The sequence below is a fragment of the Eublepharis macularius genome, chromosome 5 (genome assembly GCF_028583425.1).
Source record: "Eublepharis macularius isolate TG4126 chromosome 5, MPM_Emac_v1.0, whole genome shotgun sequence".
Classification (NCBI taxonomy): Eukaryota; Metazoa; Chordata; class Lepidosauria; order Squamata; family Eublepharidae; genus Eublepharis; species Eublepharis macularius.
The window spans coordinates 18,420,025-18,441,556 of NC_072794.1; the positions used below are offsets into that span (position 1 = coordinate 18,420,025).

The 21,532-nt window shown below is 40.7% G+C and overlaps 1 protein-coding gene across 1 annotated transcript; it reads left to right on the forward strand.

Moving 5' to 3' along the window:
• Positions 1–5,945: 5,945 nt before the first annotated feature.
• NMRK2 (nicotinamide riboside kinase 2) lies at positions 5,946–21,211 on the forward strand. The gene is made up of 8 exons (XM_054980527.1): positions 5,946–6,066; positions 9,616–9,706; positions 14,317–14,365; positions 14,582–14,753; positions 19,353–19,424; positions 20,124–20,230; positions 20,662–20,747; positions 20,852–21,211. The coding sequence occupies exons 1-7, from the start codon at positions 6,041–6,043 to the stop codon at positions 20,745–20,747; spliced, it is 603 nt and encodes a 200-aa protein (XP_054836502.1). The 5' UTR covers positions 5,946–6,040; the 3' UTR covers positions 20,852–21,211.
• The last annotated feature ends 321 nt before the right edge of the window (positions 21,212–21,532 follow it).

The following is a 21,532-nucleotide window of genomic DNA, read 5'->3' on the forward strand; positions in this document are numbered from 1 at the left end:
TGTTCCTGGCGCGATGCGGGGCACTCCAGAGTATGTGTGAAGTAAGTGCCCCTATGTGACTCCCATCCCCCAATTTGCCCCCCTAGGAACCTGGCAACCCTAGGCCAGAGTACATGGTGCAACATCTCCTCATATGCTATCCAGCCTACCAGTTAAGATTTGCCTCTCAAAATAAATACTCAAAATAAACAAATCAATAACATTTACCTAACATTTATTATTCTATTCCCCTTTTTATTTCAAAGGACTACTTGCTGCTTTGTCCAAAGAGAATTCTGACATAGATTGCATTTTTTACATAGTACAGAACTCACAATAGGATGTTGTTTTGCACAATATTAGAAACCATAAGCAGGAGCCCTGCAAGGATTTGTGGTAGAGGATAAAATCCATTCTTCACTTGCCGCCCCTTGCTTCCTCCCATCTTGCAGTAGCTCTCATTTCCCCTCCATCTACCCTCTAAATTATCTATTCCTTGCTCAGTTTTCCTTCTCCCATTTTCCTTCCCCATTTATGCAACCACCAGTGTCCTTCAGCTCCCCATGATTGCCCATTCTACAACCTGTGTAGTGTTCCCTTTCTTCTGATCAGGGCTTTTTTTCTGTGAAAACAGGTGGTGGAACTCAGTGGGTTGCCAGCACACAGGCAACTCCTGGCAGGTGCCCCTGGTACCACATGGACACGTGCATGCTCCTGGGACTGTGCAATGATGTCACTTCCGAGAAGTGATATCATTGCGCAGGGTGAAGCCACCCCTGAGAGCGCTCCCACAGGGGGGAGTTTAAATCACCCTCCGTGCCGCTCGTGATCTAAACTCCCTCCCTTGCTCCAGCTGACTGGCACCAATCAGCTGGAGCAAGGAGGGTAAAGCTTAAGTCGCCCTCTGCACCACATGTGAGCGGTGTAGAGGGCACTTTAAACTCCCCTCATGCTCCAGCTGACTAGCACCAGTCATCTGGAGCAAGAGGAGTTTAAAGTTTAAATCACCTTCTGCGCTGTCCGTCCCCCCTCCCACCGCCGATGGTGCAAGGAGCAAGGTGCTTCCTTCACACAGTGTGAAAGGAGCAAGAGGATTTCCTCATCCCTTTGGCATCAGGCGAAGTGGGCTTTTTTTCAGGGAGCTGATCTCTGTCTGGAGATCGGGGGGCAGGGCCACTGGCCACGTGACGATTTTCACGTGAAAAAACCCTGCTTCTGATGATTGCTTCCATTTCCTCACGATTACCTTCTCATTTTCACATGGCATCTTGGGTTGGCAGTCCAAGATGTCAGCATGTTTTCCATGACATCTTCATATGTGCTAAGGTTGCCAGGTCCCCTTACCTTCCCAGAGGGAGATGTGGGGGAACCTGGCACGTACCTGGGGGGGGGTCTTTACTGTGTGCAACCAAAGTGCATGTGCACCACCAAGGGGCATGATGGCACCACCTCCAGAGTGATGTTATTACATCCAGCAGCGAGCATGCTCTCAGGCTTCACAGGGGCCACTCTGGGCTCCCCTGTGAAGCCTGGGAACATGCCTGCCACTGAGCGCAATGACATCACTTGAGGAAGTGATGTTATCACGCCCCATGGGAGTGTGCCCACTGCACACTGGCCAGGGAGGTTTTTTTACCTCTTGGGCCTTCCCCCTATCACTGGCCAGGTGAGTGGCGGAGAATGGGAGCGGGGGATTCCCCACCCTCACTGGGGGATCCGGCAGTCCTAATATGTGCGGAAAGATCTACATATGTGCATATCATTCAAAATTATTCTTTACTTTGGGTGGTGGGATTAATCACTATTTTAAATATATATATTTCCTATAAATCTAAGGACTACTTTCAGGTTAATAGAAATACGTACTCCAACCTGGGTGGCCCCTCCTTTTGGATTTTTTGATCCACAAGGTGGGACCTACACATTAATATTATATATTATCATATATTATTCAGAAAATTGCTCTGCTTGGTCAGCGTACTGGAAGAGGTACAGCCGCTGATCCCCCCCCCCCACAAATGTTTTTGTTTCAGACTGTTTCACCAAATTCAAAATCGTTCTGACTATAAGACTCCTGGCCTTGTCCGGTTTGGCAAAGTTGCAGCCACCAAGGAAGACTTCAGATAGGAAAATAATAATTGAGTGTCCCAGTGAACTCCAATCATGTCCAAAAGTGAGTGAGGACACAAGATTGGAGCAAAAGCACCCGCTTGCTTTTTGTGATGTGAATGAATCTGCACCTCACAAATCAGAGATTAGATTATTCTGAATTGTCTACACCTCATGCTGATGGTCTGATTTTAATTAAGCCCTCTTAAGTGGTAAACTTTTAGACTATAAACTTATGGATAGGGCTTGTTAACTCAGTATGGATCACTCTGAACCAGTTACAATGAGAGCTCTTGAAAGGATCTTGGCATCTGTGAAAGCCATTACTTGTGCACTGGATCCTTGCCCATCTTGGCTGTTAAAATCAAATAAGGAACATATAAATGACCCTTAACTCAGGGCTCCTTCCCTCGGCCACTCAAACAGGCAGTTAAAAAAACATCCCTAGACAAAAAAGAGGTGGCCAGTTATCACCCAATCTCAAATTTGCCCTTTCTGGGTAAATGGATTGAGACCAACTCCAGGTCTTCTTGAATAACTCTAGTGCTTTGTCTACAAGTCCACAAGTCCTCTCCAGTATGGATTCAGGCCAGGCTATGGGATGGAGATGGCTCTAAGTAGCTATAGTGGATGATCTCCATCTGAATGTAGACAGAGGCCATGCTTTGTTATTGCTCCTCTTGGATTTACCTGCAGCCTTTGATATGGTAGACCATGACATCTTATTGAGGCATTTGAAGAAAGAAGCGGGTATCAAAGGATGTGCCTTGGACTGGTTCAAATTTTTTCTCATGGAACAGACTCACAGGATCTTTATAGGCAACCAGCAATCTCCAGAGTGGGAATTATCTTGCGGGGTTCCTCCAGACACAATCTTATCCCCCATGTTATTCAACCTTTAGGAGAATTTATTCACAGCTCTGGCATTGGATGCCATCAATGTGTGGATGACACTCAACTCTATATCTCACTATCTCACTCTATATCTCACTATCCAAATCACTGCAGGATGCAGTAGAAATCTTGGGTTGCTGCCTGACAGCTGTGGTCAAATGGCTGAAGGATAACAAACTGAAATTGAACCCAGAACCCAAGACAGAAGTGATACTTGCTGGGAAGGCAGAAATCTTGAAAGACATTGTACTCCGCACTTCTGACAGGGGTTTTCTGTTCCTTGCAGACTCAGTTCAGAGGCTAGGGGTTATACTGGAACCAGCGTTACTGCTAGAAAAGCAAGTTAAGGCAGCAGCAAAAGATGCTTTCTACAACATCAGTCTATCCTGGAAGATGGCCCCCTACCTTGACATGACTGATCAGGCCACCTGGATCTATGCTATGGTAATATCGAGAATTGACTCCTGTAATGCTCTGTAAATAGGTTTCCCCGCAAAGTTAACTCTAAGACTCCACTTGGTGCAGATGGTTATTATCAGGAGCTAGGAGGACCATAAATATTACTCCCATTCTGCAGTCGCTCCACTGCCTTCCTGTCAGTTACTGGGCTCAGCAAGTTCTTAACTATCACATATAAAGGCCTTCATGGCCTTGGTCCTTCATACCGACAGGACCACCTTTCTCCCTATGCCCTGACATAGCAATTTCACTCATCTAAACAGGAACTTCTGCAGGCAACACCCTCCATATGGGCAAAATCAACAGCTGCCCATATACATGTATGCTCTGTGGTGGCACCCACCTTATGATACAGCCTACCTGAGGAGGTCAGGAATGCTCCCATTCTCCTGGCTTTCCACAAACGATGCAAAACTGAATTATTTACTCAGATAGATGAGCTTTACTGTAAGGAAGTTATCTCAAAAAGATCCATAAATATATAGATAAGGACCATAGACTTTACTACTCTGTGCTTCCATGTACTGTTGCTTTAAGTATGATCCTACTGCAGTTCTATGTTGTTTAATATGTCAGTCAAAATTGCTTTTGTTCCATTTCAGCAGTCCTTGAACTCTGTATTGGATTTCTGCTGGTTATAAATTTTTGTAAATTTACATTTATATACCTTATTACATTGTTTATTGAAATGTCTTTGAAATTGACTGTACTAACTCACACTGTGCAATCCACCTTGAGTCTCAGTGAGAAAGGTGGAGTATAAATAACATAAATAAATAAGACTTCCATTTCTAAGTTATACCTTCCAAAGGCAAATTTCCTGACTAGTTCCTTTCAAAGTATACAGACATATTGAAGTTCACAGAACAGTAATTAATTAAGCAAGAGGAAAAGAAAGGTGTAACTAGGCCTGGATAAGGAACAGAAAACAAAAACTGGGGCAACTGCTTGGCAAGTTTTGGCTCACAAAGTAGATTATAGACACTTGAAGACAGCAGTAGTGATTACAAGTAAGCAAGAATCATCATAGTCCCAATATATAGCAAAAATGAATAGGAAAGATATTGAATCATCAAAGCAAAAATTAATCACACACCATATGTTTAAACCTGGCAAATGGAACCCTAGAATGACAGTCATTTATATTACACAATACAGCTCAATATTTTCTAGTCACTGTTGGTCAGCTTGACAGCAGCTACAATTTCATGGTATGTAGAAATAATATAATTCTTCCAGACCTTGTTTATCCTCAATAAGGATTATATAGCTTTCACACACTGTGTTGCATCATGCAGTGCTAAAAAATTAATGATTTTATGACGATTTCATGATTCTACAAGAGGTAGATGGAAAATCCCATTATCATTGGCTCCATTCATTTCCCTACTTTCCTCCCCAACATTTTCTGTCGTGCATTCTTCCTCCAGCTGATCCATAACCTTAAAAAAAATGCATACTTGTGAATATGTACATGTGCGTTTGTGTAATATCTATATATATGCAGATGTCAAACATTATTTATTTAACCCCTATAAATATTTTTAATTTCTTAGAATTTTCTGGTCCCACTGTACAGATATCATCATCTGCATGGAACTTAGATATTATTTATTTCATTAACACCCTGCCTTTCAACCAAAGGGAACCCAAACTGTCTTATATCATTCTTCTCTCCTCCATTTTTATTCTCACAATAACCCTGCGAGGTAGGTTAGGCTGAATGTATACGTTAAACCCAGAAAAAAACCTGAAGCTACTTTTAAATTACTTTAAGAGCTGATAAGTAGAATATTTAGATATTTAGAACATACACATACCTTGTCAGCCCATACTATTTAGCACATTACAAAATAAATCAAGTGTGCACTTGGAGAAGAGTTGTAAACTACTATGGACATGCAATTTGCAGGGATAGAATATTTTCTAAGGAATTTGCAGAAATTAAAAAAATATTTTTCAAAGTCTTGTTGGAGGGCTTATGATAAAGTAATCTTGCTGAAGCTAAGCAGATCTGGATCAGCACTTGGGGCTTCTGGGAACCTAGCAGAAGCCAACTTGAGTTCAATGGTAAAAGAAGGGCAGAATAGAACAGTAATTAAAAAGATACTACTAGAATATATTAAGGCTATGTAAGAAAGTTTCTTGCTGTCTAACATGGTACTCTGAAAATATATTAAAAGGGGGTGACATTTCCACTTTTCTCATTACTAATTTAGGCAAGAGGGAACGGCAGCCAAAAAAATCTATTTATAAACCAAGGCCAGCCAAAAGCAAGAGAGGCTGTGTGAAAAGTGCTTAACAGGTGCAGACACACTGCGCATGCCAGTCACACTGTGCTAAGGATTGGCTCACAGAGGGCCTCCAAGGCTCATGATCACTGGTAGTGCTTTTCCATCTCCTCCATGGGGCGGGGAAAAGAAGAGAGAAAGGGGAGAGGCCATGGCTGCTCTGGTGTATAAATAACAGGCACACACGCCTTTTTCCTGAATGAAATAGTTCAAGCAAAGCGAGAGGCAGATTAGAAGATCTTTGCTCTCTTGCATTGTTCTCTTTCCATTTTTATTTTTGCATTCCCGCCCAAACAAAAAACAGGAAGATGAAATACATCATTGGAATAGGAGGGTAAGTAGCTAAATTTCTTTCTTGCTGTTCTGTTTCGATTTTTACACTTGCATGTTCCCAGGTTTTGAAACACATTTGGGCATTAACTGAAAAAGGTGAACTTCAAACAGAAATTAGCATTCATAAGGGCATCCAGTTTTGTTTTGTTTTTTACATAGCATTTCAGGCTCTACAAGACAAATGTTTGGATCTTTTTGATACTGTTAGCCACCTTGAATGTTTCTTTGTAACAAAAAGGTGAAATATAAATTTACTCAGTAGCTAAACAGTGACTAAGAAAGATAGATGATAAACAGTTTGGGTTATTTTTAAACAAATCACCCCCTAAATCTGGAGCTTAATATGACAAATGAATTGATCAAATTAAGGGTGGTTTAATCATTTGAAAGAAATATTTTAGGTAGTTTTTGATATGGACAGGAGTGGTATCAATCTGACCTTGCATGCCAATAATTCAAAAATTTAAAAATGTACCTTCAAAAATGTTTTGTTATAAAGGGAATGAAATTCTAAATTAATGACTGCCACCATTGAATGAGAGCAAGGGAGAGAATAATAGCATATGGCTTTATGTATGTACTTCTAAACATGGAAGATAACCATAACCTCAGGATATTATATGACTTACTCATTTACTTGTTTTAAAGTTAAAATCTGAAATCATTGTTTAAATTCTTAATTTGCCATTAAACTAGGGGAAAAGACAGGATTGTCATTGTAAAATCTAATTTTTAAGAGGACATTTACAGACACGGATGACCTAATAGTGCTATGCTATTTTAAAAGGTACTGCTTCTCTTAAAATAAGACATGGTTATCTAAAGAGAGTAAGAATCCAACTAGATATGTCATTTGTAAAGAGCAAAAGTAGACAGTAAATGGGCAGCTGAGCTATACTTCATTCTAGCCTGCAACTCAAATGACATGGTTAAAAAGTGATGCTATACCCCGCTTTCCAAAGACTGGGAGGAAGGGTACATCCAAGCTCAAAAAGTAAGGTTTGACCAAACCAGAATCCAAGACTGCAGTTTGAAGCAGTACTGCAGTTTCGCACGTCATTTTGCACTGACCATAGCTGGGCATTGCATTGAAAATGATGGTATCTGGTCTAAGGCTCTTCCCTCCCTCTATTCTGTAAAATCAGAACAGATTTTTGTAATTGAAAGACAGTTTTCTGCTCCAGAGCTTTGCAGCACCTAATCTAAGCCACCTACATGAAATGGCACTTTAGGAATCAAATATTATGCCAATTTATTTTTAAAAAATTAAGGGAACTAAAATACTCTAGACTTTACTTCATCTCCTTTCCAATATAGCTTTCAGGGAAGCTCAGGTTTCTTATGCCTCTTGTCTCTCATTACCCAACCTAGGGGAACTCCAGGATAAAAATTTTGTCTTTCAGCTCATGCAGAAATGACTCTCCTCAGAGCAAAGGAGGCTGCTGAAGGGGAAGTCACTCTCCCTCTTCGTCTCTAAAGGGATGGGGGAGAAACCCTTTTGTTTCGTTCATATAACCATAGAGTTATAACAACCCACCATGTTCTTTTGTTTTAAGATTTGCTAGGGTATGTTTAAGAGCGAAGGAAAGAATCTCTCTAAAGAAGGAGCTAGGCGCTTTTGTCCGAAAAGCAGGATAAATGAGTTTTTATGATTACTGCGTGCGGTTAAAAGGGGCGGGGGGGGAATGTCCCTCATTGCTGAAAAGCCATAAAGTCTCCAACGTTTCCCGCCTTCCTCGCAGAGGACACAAAATTCCTCTCAGAAAAACTCCCGCCTTCCCCGCCTCCCCCCACACGCGCGCCATTAAAAAAAAAAAATAACGGACAACACGGGATGAATTTATAGCCCGCGCGCGCGTGAATTAAACCAAGCATTCAGTTATGGTCACGAAATTCCCGCCCACTCCTTGCCGCCACCATCCAATCATAGGCCAGTGTATGGTGGAGGCGGGCAATTTCAAAAGCCTCTGCAGCTCTGGCCCTTCCTTATATGGTCATCTCAAGCTTCCCGTCCCCGCAGAAGTATTGCCAGCATTGTTTGCAAGCTCTGCTGATTTCTGCTCTCAAGTTGCATGCAGTTCTGCAGAAAGCGCCTTTGTACCTTTACTCCCGGGTAACTAAGCAGGTGTGCAAAATAAGCCTGCCCATGTTTACTCGGAAGGAAGCGCCGCTGAATTCCAATGAGTCTTAATTTCCTTTTTACTTCATAGGCGCTGCAGAATTTCTGCCTGCCATGTAGTTGCTGAAAATGCATCTACCATATGATTGGCAGAAATTCAACAACTGCAGCTTTCAACAGTCTTTCCATGCTGAGCAAAAGCAACACTGGTTGATTTTTTTTTTGGCCCAAACTGCAAATATTGATATCTGAAGAAATGAGCCGTGATTCACAAAAGTTCATACCCTACCACAAATTTTGTTAGTCCTATAGGTGCTCTTTTCTACTGCTACAGACAGACTAACACAGCTACCCAACTTGATCTATCTGCAAATGTTAAAATCGCCTCACCAGCAGAGGGGAAAATAGTGGTCTTAAGCAATCTGGTCGTGCACTATTGAGACATTTCCTTTCTTTAAAAGAAGCTAGGACTCTGATAGAGCATCTCCCTTTTTTTGTTCAAATCTCAGCATCTCTAGTTTCAAAAAAGCTCAGGTAATAAGTAATATGAAACATCTTTGCCTCAGGCTCAGACCCTGAGTCCCACAGTCCCACAGTTATGAGTTTATTATGAGTTTCCTAGTTTGTACATTTATCAAAATTACACCAGTCTACTCTGACAGGGGCTGAATCCACGCTCACTGGCGCAGTGCTAAGCAGGCGGAGTGAGAGCATCTTTCTGGCGTGTTTTATGACATCATCGCGCCACGAGAGTGGCATCATGGCGCGATGACATAAATCGTGCCAGAAAGACTCTCTCACTCCACCTGCTTAGCGCTGCGCCAGTGAGCGTGGATTCAGCCCCTGTCAGAGTAGACTGGTGTAATTTTGATAAATGTACAAACTAGGAAACTCATAATAAACTCATAACTGTGGGACTTGGTTAGGGTTACCACCTTTTGATTTAACTAGATGCATCTTCAGCAGCTACATAGCAGGCAGAAATTCAAATGGGAGAGCTTTTCTCTCAATTTCTGTTGGGCTGCTGCTTGCCATGTAGCTTTTCAATGCTCTGTCAGATAAGATAGTGAAAACCAAATGGCATTAGTTTCCTGTATTTCATCACAAATAACAAATCTGTACAATTCCAATAGGTTAATGTACAATCCCCCAAATGGACCCTTTTAAGCTAGTTCAAGTGGGGTGGAATATTGGTATTTCCATTAGTATCTATGAGATTGTTTAAAAATGGACTCTACCCTATAACTCTCCTGCTGATCTTTCCACAAAAGATACATTAAATACTGAAGAAAGTTCACCTTCTTTTCAGTTATTAAATTTTGAAGTGATCTGTGCACAAAGGTGACATGCAATTCATTGAGCTCTTCTCTGACCCGTTACTGTTCTAATGTTATCTTCTACAATTCTGCTCCAAATTCTTTTCTTATGTAGTGTGACCAATGGTGGGAAAACCACTCTGACCAATAGACTTATCAAAGCACTTCCAAACTGTTGCGTTGTCCATCAAGATGACTTTTTCAAGGTAAGCATAACTTTTCCCGTTTAGTGTTACTTTAAAAAAAAAAGCATTTGTTCTTGCAGTGATCTAATGTGCAGTATGCATCCTAAAGAGTCCCAAGAGCTTTGCTTTGGTAGCACAAACCAGGTATGCATGTATATGACACACTTGTGTGCATGGATCTGCGTTTTGGCATAAATTCATTTTGTCAAGTACAAAAAGCTATTGATATAAGGAATTGTTCAGGGTGCATGTGTGTGTAGATATATGGCTATAACCCATACACCATCACACGCCTATGGTTTTGCTCCAGATTAGCTAACCTGGAATAAATATTCCCTGATTTTGTGATTACAAAAAGCCCTAACGGATTAAAATCCCTTTCAGTTCATCAGCATATCTTAAAAATGTAGGGATAGGGGAAATGCTTTTAACATTCTTTAACCACCCTGATGTGCATATAATAAATTGGGCATCAAAGGGCAGTTAATCTGCTTTAAATTGATTTTCATTGTGCTCCTACAGTTGCTGCCATTGGCTAGTGGTCACCAGTGATGTATCAATGAATGGTTTGCAAACTTCCATCCCCCTTAACTCTTTCCATGGCTGCCAAGAAACTGCTACATGTTTCATAGGCTTCTGAGTCATGTTCTAAGACACATACTTTGATCATATGTGGCTATATTTGGATCTCACTTGCATTCAGAGTGTACCTCACATTGCAAGGTAAAACCAGTATTATGGGATAAACCCAGTAAACAAATTTTCAGGAACATTTTCCTTTGGTAGGAAACTTCCCACTAGAAATCCCTGCTAAACAGTTTGAAAACTACAGCATATAAACAATGCCTCCTGTACTAACTATACACGGTTTAAGTGGAGTATCCTTTATTCATATATACATATTTAATCAATGGACTTTAAATTGCTGTTAAATATGTCCCACAACAGGGCCCTAGTATGCGTAATCTATTATTTGGATGAATCTGCAAATTTGTATTTTCATACCCTACTGCCTTGTTTATTGAATGCCCCTCCTGTTGATCATACTGACTTTACACTGTGTAATCCACCTTGAGTCTCAGTAAGAAAGGCAGACTATTAATAATGTAAATAAATAAATGTAAACAAGAACTAATGGATCTTGTTTTAAAGTCTATAGATCCTATAGCCCCCCCCCCATATTATTACCCTTCCTCTACTTCAAGTACCCCTATTATAAAAGATATTTTTAAAGCTCTCCTCCTTTTTTGCCTTTGATTTGTAATCTCATAAACTTTTAAAAAATGTTTCCAAATATATTCATTTATACCAGTATGACTTCATAGTCAAAAGAAGAAACTTCTCAAAATATGTTATTTCTGCACAGATAGATACTGACATGTATAGCCAGTGTTCTGGCTGTTTATTTATTTACTTGATTTATTTACTTCATTTATATTCTGTTTTTCTGCCCAATGTAGACTCAAAGTTGCTTACATTGTTCTCCTTCCCTTCATTTTATCCTCACAACAACCCTGTGAAGTACGTTTGGTTGAGAGTATGTGATCGATATAGAGCCAAACTACATGAGAGGCCAGACACACATTCTTCATGTGGTGGGGCTGACAAGGGTCCCTGTGTAGTATAGTCTTACAAAGAACAGTCTCTTGATGCGATTCTTCGCTGGGGGGGGGGAGTGATGGGAGGAATTCACTCTTTGTCTCTTGCAAAAAAACCTCGGCTCGGGTTTTCCTCTGGGAGCTTGGGGCTGATTTTTTGCAAAAGAGAGAGAATCCCCCCCCCACACACACTACTCTTTTCCTTGGCAGAGAATCGCATCATGGATTCTCTCACAAAAAGCCACCCTGGATTTCCTGCCTCCTGTAACCTGCCCCCCAGCTCCCAGAGGAAAACCCCGGCTGAGGCTTTTTGAAAGAGAGAATTCTTCCCATCGTTCTTCCCCTGGTGGAGAATCACATTGAGTAGCTGTTCTTTGTAAGACTACACTACCCAGGGAACCTTAAGGGATCCAACACGTGTCTGGGCATCTCATGTAGTTTCCCTCACAGTTTAACATAATGAAATAAAGTTGATTCAAGCATATATAGAAATACTGTTTTTCCACTTCTACCGCCTACCAGATGCAGTTTACCGCCCCCCCCACCACATACACATCTACAACCTCTAAAATTACATCCTCTTATTTAGAGAGTCTCATTCGTTAAGCTGTTAGGTACATTTAAAAAGCAGCAATCCCATACGCAGTGAGCAGTGGCTCACTTTTGTGTCCACCGACTATGCATATTATGTAATATTTGTGCAAGATTTATGCACTCACATGAATATGCGTGTGTACCCAGCATGTAGGCACGTTGTTAGATGGGGCATGAATCAGAGAAGTTTGTGCCACTTTCAGTTGCCTCCTTTTATTTATTTATTTAAAAACGTTAGCCACTATTCTACCCTTTGGCACTCAAGGCAGCTTACAACTCACATAAGAATGCATTTTAAAAACTCAATTTAAAACCACAATTAAAATTATCAGTCAAATACAGTTCTAAATAAAACTGCATATATCATTGCGAAAAGAACATACATGTTGTTCTTACACCATGTAAGTAGGAAATACCCTTCATTTTCAGGAGAAAATCTTTCCGAGTAAATGTGCTTAGGATCACAGCCCCAAATTAACATTTATCTGCATGGCCTCAGGAATCCATTCTATAGTAAACCAGATATAATAGACAAAGAGCAGGGTAACTTGTTCCTTTAAGAGCTGTGTAGAAGAAAGGCTACAGCACTGTGCCATAACAAGTGATGGGGCGGAGCTTCCTTTATCTGCACCACTCTTAAAGGCGCCAAAGCCCATTGCGTGTCGCCTACTGTTCCTGAATTACATTACAGGTGTTTGCTATCGAGAAAATTATGGACTAGTACAAAATTGGGAAGAATAGTATATTCTGTATATACTATACAGATAATATTTGCTGATGCAGTACAGCCATTTGTAACATAAGATACAAACATAATGAGTAAAGACAGCTGTAAAAGTTTAGCAAGATATTTCCTTTCCCAGAATCATCATAATCATATATCTAATAGTGATGGGTAGCTCTAGGGTTGCCAGCAGGCCTGGGGAAAAATAGCCTGTCCCTTTAATAGAGGCTTACTTGCTGATTCCGCACACGTTGGATAATGCACTTCCAATCCTCTTTAGAGACCATTTGGAACTGATTTTTTTGTGTGGGAAACAAAAAATCCACTTCTAAACAATTGCTAAAGAGCATTGAAAGTGCATTATCCAAAGTGTGCAGAATCAGCTTTTGTGGAAATGGACAGCTGAATCTTCGTATGGCATGATGCTAAATAACTTTCTATTATGCCTCAGTTAAAGGGACAGAACATGCTTTTTCTCCAGACGCTCGGCAACCTTAGATAGCCCCACTGTGTAAATTAAAATATTCACAAGTGGGAACCACCCAGGAGTAGGCCAGGTTTGCCTAAAAATATCAATAGATTGGGGGGGGGAGTGGCTGACACCTTATGCAGTCAAAAGGGGTTTTTTTTAAAGTAAGGATAGATGGGTGGAAGTGGGAAGTGGGAAGGAGTCAATTGGGGAGGCTAGGAAGAGGCACATAGGATTGAGTGAGTGGGGGGGGAGGGAGGAAAAATAGATGATCAGGGAGGGTGGGGAGAGGGGTGGAAAACTGGGCAATTGGGTGGATTGGAAAAAGAGGGTAAAGAGGCAGAACAAGAAAGAAGGAAAAATGGGCAGCGATGGGTAGATTTACCTTCCCTTCCAAGTCCTCACAGGCCCTCTTTTTGTACCTATCTAAAAAGTGACTAGGTTGTGATCATAGCTTGGGACCAGCCACACTGGAAGATATTGAGATAACATGGCTTTTGCCATTTCTATTTTATGCTTTTTATTCAGTGATGGCTCATATGGTTCTCATTCAGGCTTGCCAGCTCTTGAATTAGCTCTTTAAAGCTGTTTCTTGAACTTGAATTCACGATCAGCTTTGTGCCCTGAGAAGTTTCACACCTGCTCATTACAGGCACAAGAGCAAGCCAGGTTAGTTTGTTTTCCTGGCCAGTTGGCAAACCTGTATGTGATCTCTGGTCCCAAGGTATGTTTAAAGACACATGATGCAAAACTAAGTAGTTTGGCCTGGTCACTGAGGACCTCTTGGGAACCCCATACTTGCCATCTTGAGTTTCATATATCCAGTATATAAAGGTCAAAATATCTCAGTCTCTATATCCCACTATTTTATTGGACTTGGTCTGCTAAAAGAATGGGGTTATGTGGCTTCCAAATCATTCTGTGGTCATATAGTGGCTGTCACTCAACACAGCCAGAAACATGTATCCATTCATCACTATAGATGCTTTTTTGAAATTGGGAAATTGTGGCTCAGTGGAGGGCAGAGAGCAAAGCTATGCTGGCCTTGGGACAGGGAGGACAAAATGAGGGTTGGGTTATGAGCCTAGGTTTACTGATGTGGTGCTCAGTAGCTGTTTTTTGCTAAGAGAAGCGTATTGCCTCCGTTGTATGTATATTGTACCATAGTGTCCAGGTTGTGATCGGGTCGTAGGTAAACTGATCACCCTGCGTTTGCAGCAATGTTTTATTGCTCACTATATTTCAGCCACAAGATCAAATAGAAGTCGGGGAAGACGGCTTTAAGCAATGGGATGGTAAGAGCGGTGTTCGCTATAGGATGCAGTAATGTATATTTTCCTAAGTATTTTTTTTTATTTATCACTATAACATTATTAAATAAAGACTTAATAATAAAAATTAATAATTCTATAATTACAAGTATAATTTATACACTTTCACACTCTCTGTGTGGTTTATCTTTTTTTTGACTGACTTGAGTCTGTATGTATATTTTCCTTTCTTCTAACTAGTCCTGGAGTCCTTGGATATGGATGCTATGGTGAGCACTGTTCACGCATGGATAGAGAATCCCGTGAAGTTTGCCCGATCGCATGGAGTGACAGTTTCATCCAGCACAAAGGAGCCCAGCTCTGATGATACCCACATACTGATTGTTGAGGGCTTTCTGCTTTACAACTACAGGTAAATATTGATATTTTGGGTGCCTTGTAGTGGAGACCACAAGCAGCAAAAATCACCCATGCAAAAAAGGCCTGGCTCTCTAGTACACAGTTGTATCTACTTGCTTCATAAACTGAAGGCAAAACTGTGTTCCAAGATCATGTGGTGGCACCATACTTTACCATTAAACAAATATCAGCTGCTGAAAATGTTAACTGTATCTTTAACTTCTCCACAATGTCCAAGATGATTTACTGGTTCTGATGAAACGTTCACTCTCCATCCGCTGTGCACATCATTGGCATCGGGAAGGAGGGGGCAGAATATACTTCCATGACATCAAGACAAGATGAATGAACTTAAACATGAAATTGCCATTTTCAGCCACGCATTAACTATAGCGTATAGTTTTGCCCTCAGAAATGAAACATGCTTGTAAAATGTGAAAATTGATCCCAATGTCTCCCATTACTGACTATCAGCGTAAGCAATAGCTAAGGTTACAGCTTCCTCCCTCCCCACCAGGGGCTCTTTTAAGAACTATCAACCATGCAGGTATTTAACAGGGTTTTTTTTAACCTAACACACTTGGATTAGGTTTACCTGCTGTGCTTTGGCATTTTCCACACAGGATGAGATTTTGTAGTTTCCACATTGCTGTTGATACAGTGAACTAGCAACAGAGTTTCCACATGGCAGATTCCCTCACAGTTTCCTTTTCCAGGCCCTCCTTAACAGTCATTTCCTCAGCACCAGCATGTTTTTTGTGTTTGTTTTAAAAATCAGTAATTGACAAATTGTTACAGTGTCATAATGCTACAGCTCTGTCTATCTAGTTCTCTGAATTCCCATATTCCATTTTTTTTAAGTCTCTAGCCCCTTCTGTTACAAAGATGCACCTTTCCTTTATATCTTGGCAAGGAAACAAGGTACGGATGTACTTTATAAAAAAAATGAAAGCTGGGAATTCAGAGAACTTGCATCTTAAAGTAAAGCAAACTTTGCATCGTGTGTCTTCTGAAATGGGTATATTCTGTATGACTTCCATACATTTTTGCTCCAAGTTGGAATTGGGAAATACAGGCTGTTTTGCATGTTACATCCAGGGCTCATTTTGAGGGGGAACGCACAGGAACACAGTTCCAGCCATTCCCCAAAGAGGTCACATATCAGGTGGCTCTGCCCACCTGACTCTTGGCCATTTGGGTCCTGTTTCGGCCTGGATTGGGGCCGAAATGGTCCGGATTGGATCTCTGACAGGTGGTGGATCACTCTCCTGCTTAGCAGTGGCCTGATCCTGACCATTTTAGCCCCCTTTTCAGCCATTTTCAGCCCCTTTTTGCCATTTGGGGCCTAATTTTGGCCTTGAATGGCCAGGACTGTGTCCAAAACAGCCAGGATAGGTGATGTCAGGGGGTGTGGTATATGCAAATCAGCTATGCTAATGACACACTTCCAGTGATGTCAAGGGGTGTGGCATATGCTAATGAGTTCCTCCAGCTCTTTTTCTATGAAATGATACCTGGTTATATCTGTCTTTCCTCAGAAGTATAGACACAAGGAGGGTGAGACTTTTTCTCCACTTCCTTGTTCTTACTGTGATTTAAACTGTGGTAATTAAACAAATATCCTCATGATATGTGGAAAAGAGCAAGAGTTCAGTAGCACCTATTAGTCTAACAAATTTAGTGGTAGCATATGAGCCACAGCTCACGGCTACCTATCTTGATCTACCCTCATGATATGTTTGAACCCTCTGCTTTCATTTGAAGCCTTAGCATGAACACAATTTGAAATCATATTTTCTGTGTCGCCCTCAGGCCTCCATGTATACTGTTTTCCCCCTCCACAGCCCTCTGCCAGAAGTAACAATCCAAAAGTTTATCTAAATGTTTAATTATTCAAAACAATCTGCATCCATCAAGTCTTTCCTCTACTTCAGATTGTGTGGAACACAATTGGTTTAGCTGTATTTTAAGAACTCCATAGAAGATGTCCATTTTGTAAATTAAGGCGGCAAGCCAGACTGGACGTTTCTGCAGATGTTAGGATTTTTGCCCACTGAGAGTGCTTTTTCCAAATTCCTACTCCTTTGGTAGCCTGAAATGCCTCCGAAAGCCTGTTCCTGAAGGAACGGGGGCTCCAAGAAACGGACCTTCATATTTTCAGCTGCCATAGGAAAGGCAGGAAAATCCCACTCTGTGAATAGAATGCTGTGATGGAAATATTCAGTTGGCTCCAACCCTAATATTAGAGCTGCATCCACATGGGCCTTTTTGCCCTGCATGGAAAACAGGAAGCCCCTGGCAGTAAGGAAGAATACCCAGATGGCTCCCTGTTTCTCCAGAGAAAAGGTAAACTTCATTTTCTCTGAATATAAAGGAGAAACTGTAGCATGGCTGCCGATAGGGAGATATGGTGCCTGTGGGCACCCTTGCGCCTGCTGACATCTTCTCTGGTGCCTGCCAAGTGTTTTTTAGAAAGTGGGTGGGGCTTTTGCCAACCATGGTTTCTGGTTGGCTATTGGAAATTTAATTGGCTGTGCAGATTTCTAGAACTTTGCTTTAGCAAAGGCTGCTTCCACATCACAGGAATCTTCACTGTGTGACTGCAAGTAAGTTGCAGCTGCCATTTTGTGGCTGGCTCCACCTCCTGCAGCAGCCATTTTGTAGTTGCACTCATCACACTGTGTCAGAATTCCAAATGTGCCCACAGGCTCAAAAAGGTTGAGGACCCCTTATTCAGACACTCTCCTGTTTCAACCATAGGAATGGAGGCGGAACTAAGCTCTGTGTTTCTTCTTATGGCAAGGCTTGGAAAAAGAAAAGGGGGGGAGGCCTTTTAAGAGGGGGTTGTGCAGTATACAAATGCAATAGAGAGGAATGTGTGTTGCAGCAGACCACATGGCTCAGGAACAAGGTGTATGGATACTTTTCCTGCTCTGCTTCTGCTGTCATGAGTGGTTTTATTGGCATTTTGTTCTGTCTAGTTATCTTTGATGTTCCAAAATAACAAACAAGTCTTATGGCACTTTGAAACACTAGCAACTTTATTGTGGCATAATCTTTCCTGATCCAGAAACTACTTCATCAGATGCATGAAGGTTTATATTCCAGGCAATCACCAAAAAAAAAGGAAAACAAAATCAGATATTGTTAACATATACAATACCTAAGAATAAATACAAAGCTGGGGTAAAGTTTGGCTCACAGAAGGCATCCCTGTATGCCCTTGACATTCGAGAGCCAGTTTGGTGTAGTTGTTAAGAGTGGCAGGACTCTAATCTGGAGAGCCAGGTTTGATTCCCCACTCTTCTGCTTGAAGCCTGTTGGGTGACTTTGGGTCAGTCATAGCTCCCTCAGAACTCTCTCAGCCCCACCCACCTCACAGCGTGATTGTTGTGGGGATAATAACAACATACTTTGTACTCTGCTCTGAGTGGGTGTTAAGTTGTCCTAAAGGGCGGTATATAAATCAAATGTTAATGTTATTATTGAATATGGTTCACAGATGGTTTTGTTGTGGGGTGATTCAAGCTTAAGGAGAACAACAGTGTTCAAGGGAAGAGGTCAATACTGTTTTTCATCTCAGGCAAGGTGTTTATACATTAACAGCCACTTTGTCCAATTGTGCCAAGAAGACTTTAAAAAAAAACTTGATTTACTGATACAATATGTGTCAAGTAGCCCAACCCAGTCAGGATGTGAATTTCTATTTTCTGGAGCTTTCAAAATGTTTCAGGGACAATCTCTTGTAGAGCACATCAAAAGCAGTAGAACTGAGGGAGGACATTACAATAACACTATTTTTTCCAGTCAAAATAACCCACTAAAATGTCTTATCAAATCCTTGGCTTCCAATTATTAGTCTAATATCTGAAGGTCACAGCAAGGGGAAGGTTTGTGCAAGCTTGCCAATTTTTCGGAGGGGAGATAAGTAAAATCTAGGCAAAGGTTGAGCTCCAGCACTTGTCCTTTTTGACAGAACGTTAAAGCTGTAAATCATTTATCTTTGCCAACTACATATGTTATCAGAAATTACTCTCAGAACTGTTTGGCAATTTGCCTTTAGCCTGTAGCTGTTTTGAAGGAACTGAAACATAAGATTTGTTCCTGAACAAGAAGGCTTCTCCTAAACTAAGCTCTCAGTGGGGAGTTCTCTGGAACTCCAGTTACTTTGATAGATTTTATCCAATGAAGGTTTTGTTTTTGAGCTACGTCTGTTTCTACTTGGGTCAATTTAGAAATCATGCCAAACAATCTGTCCAGCCCTCACTAGTGAAACCAAACTCACCGTAATCAGCAAACTATAATTCTGTGAGCCAAACTTTCTCCCACTCTTCTGTGGAAACAAATGTAGATTGCGTATATCCTTTGGTTGGATATGAGTCAATCAAGTACCTTGTTTGTTTTTCCTGAAGAAAAACTGATTAACCAGATCCTGTGCCGCATTTGTTTCCAAAGGTGACCAAAATGTTATTTTGTGCAGGTCAATCATACAGCGAATGAGTTTCTTTTAACAGGAGGCTCTAAACCATAAGTGATCTTATGGAAGACCTTCCTATGTGACTTAGAATTAATAAATCACTAGTATTCTAATATCACTTTTCTTTTCCCTCAGATCGCTGATTGAGTTATTTGACAAACGGTACTATTTGGCAGTCCCGTATGATGAATGCAAGCAAAGACGGAGGTGAGGACAGTTGCTTTATTGTCCTCGCTTTGACGAGGTTGAAATTTCATGTGACTTTCACTTAGTTCCTACAGAATAATTGCACGTTGTACAATTTAGATTGTTTTCCTTCTGATTGATCCTCTATTTGTAAGCACATATTTTTTCTAGGAAATTAATAACATCTCTCAGGCATGTCTGTAACTGCCTCTATAATAACCAAGGATTCCTATCATTTCCATCTACTTAGCTCTGTACTATACAACAGCTTTTCAGTATTTACCTGTGTGCTCTGCGGTGGCTAGTAGTGCCTGTTTGTGCTGGTCTACCTTGCTGTACTCATCTCATATCCCAGGTCAGACTGGGATGCCAAAACCCATGACACCATGTTGGCATGACAGTCATTACACTGGATAAATGCATTGCATTGATTTGGTAATTTCATCTACTCGTAATCTCAGACTAAAATCTAAATTCCGATAACATGGAAGAATTAACCTTGACGTAATGAATATCCTTGCAGGGTTGTTGTTTTGGGGGTGGGTGGGGGTACATAAGTTTCAAATAACCTTCTAAAGGGTATGTGGAGTTTATTATGACCTGCAATTTGTTGAGTACAGTATGGGGAACAGCATTTGCACAGAAGCTGTATGTCCAGTTGCACTCTTTGAGACAATGTTGAGCTTGTATCCCAACATACTCCTTTTCAATTTTTTGCAGTACACGTAAATATACAGTTCCTGACCCCCCTGGTCTCTTTGATGGCCATGTCTGGCCCATGTATCTTAAACACAGGAAGGAAATGGAAGCCAGTGAAGTTGATGTTGGTAAGTCATTTGGGACCCAAATTGTGTGCATTTATTTCAAAGCATCCTTCAAGACTGACTTATTTGCAAAGATTATGACTAGGGGGCAGATATTGAGAGCAGTAAATCACAAAATGACAAAGTTTACATTTTGAGAAAGGTTTCCTAAAGTAAACCTTTAGGAATCCTAAGCAGAGTCACAGCATTCTCAGCCCATTGGCTTCAGTGAACTGGAAGTGGTATAATTCTATTTAGGATTACATTGTGAATCTCAACTGCCACATGACTGCTTGCTATCATGTTCCATAGCACTGCATTGTGGGTCTACCCATCCTAAGCACTAAAAGGACACAATTTTAAATCTAATCTCTAAGTCCATCCTAAATTTTAATTTAACTCTTCTATCAAAATGGCTGCAAGCGAAACTGAGCAATTATTTTCTCTTTCTACAGTTTATCTGGATGGATTGAAGTCCAGAGATGAACTTTACATGCAAGTGTTTGAAGACATACAAAACAAGCTTCTAAATGCTTCATAGGTGAATATATCTTCATTGTGGTGTGTTTCTCTCCTTTTCTGTAGATAAACAGCTGTTTTTTGCAAAATTTGGACATTAATTTTATTTTTCTTCTTGTTTTTCAGGGTCTGTGGAAAACTGGAAGATCCTTGTACAAATGATGTAAATACTGTATTGGTTATTAATAGAAATATGTAGGGTTTGGACTTTCTGATACTGTCCTTTGGAAAACAAGATTATGTATATAATTGAAAGTTAATGTAACTTATTTACAATTTGGCCCTGGACAGTTTTTTTAAAAAACTTTTATATTTCATTGGTTCATATGTATTCTAACTGTGCATTTTTTTTATATAATGGAGCACTTAGATTCAGTTTGTGAAATACTATTGTTTATGTCAGTATCTTTGTGTCAGTTGTAAGCCTCTGTTGAATTGCTTGTATAACTCTGTATTTTACACTGAGTAAAGAAACATGTAAATGTATGGTCTCTCATGCTGTCTTACCAATCAATATTGTTTCAGTGACTCATAGACTGGTAATTCTCAGAACCATTACAAACGTAACACTCATGAATGACAGTTATAAGCTGGTACAAGACTTGGATTCTACCTTACCCCTTTCTTTCCGCTCAGATAGACAAAGGTTCCTCCTTTGTATTATTTATTTATTTATTTACTTCACTTATACCCCATCTTTCTCCTGAATGGGGACCCACAGTGGTTTACATTATCCTCCTCTCCTCTATTTTATCCTTACGACAACCCTGTGAGGTGGTTAGACTGGCCCAGAGTCACCCAGTGAGC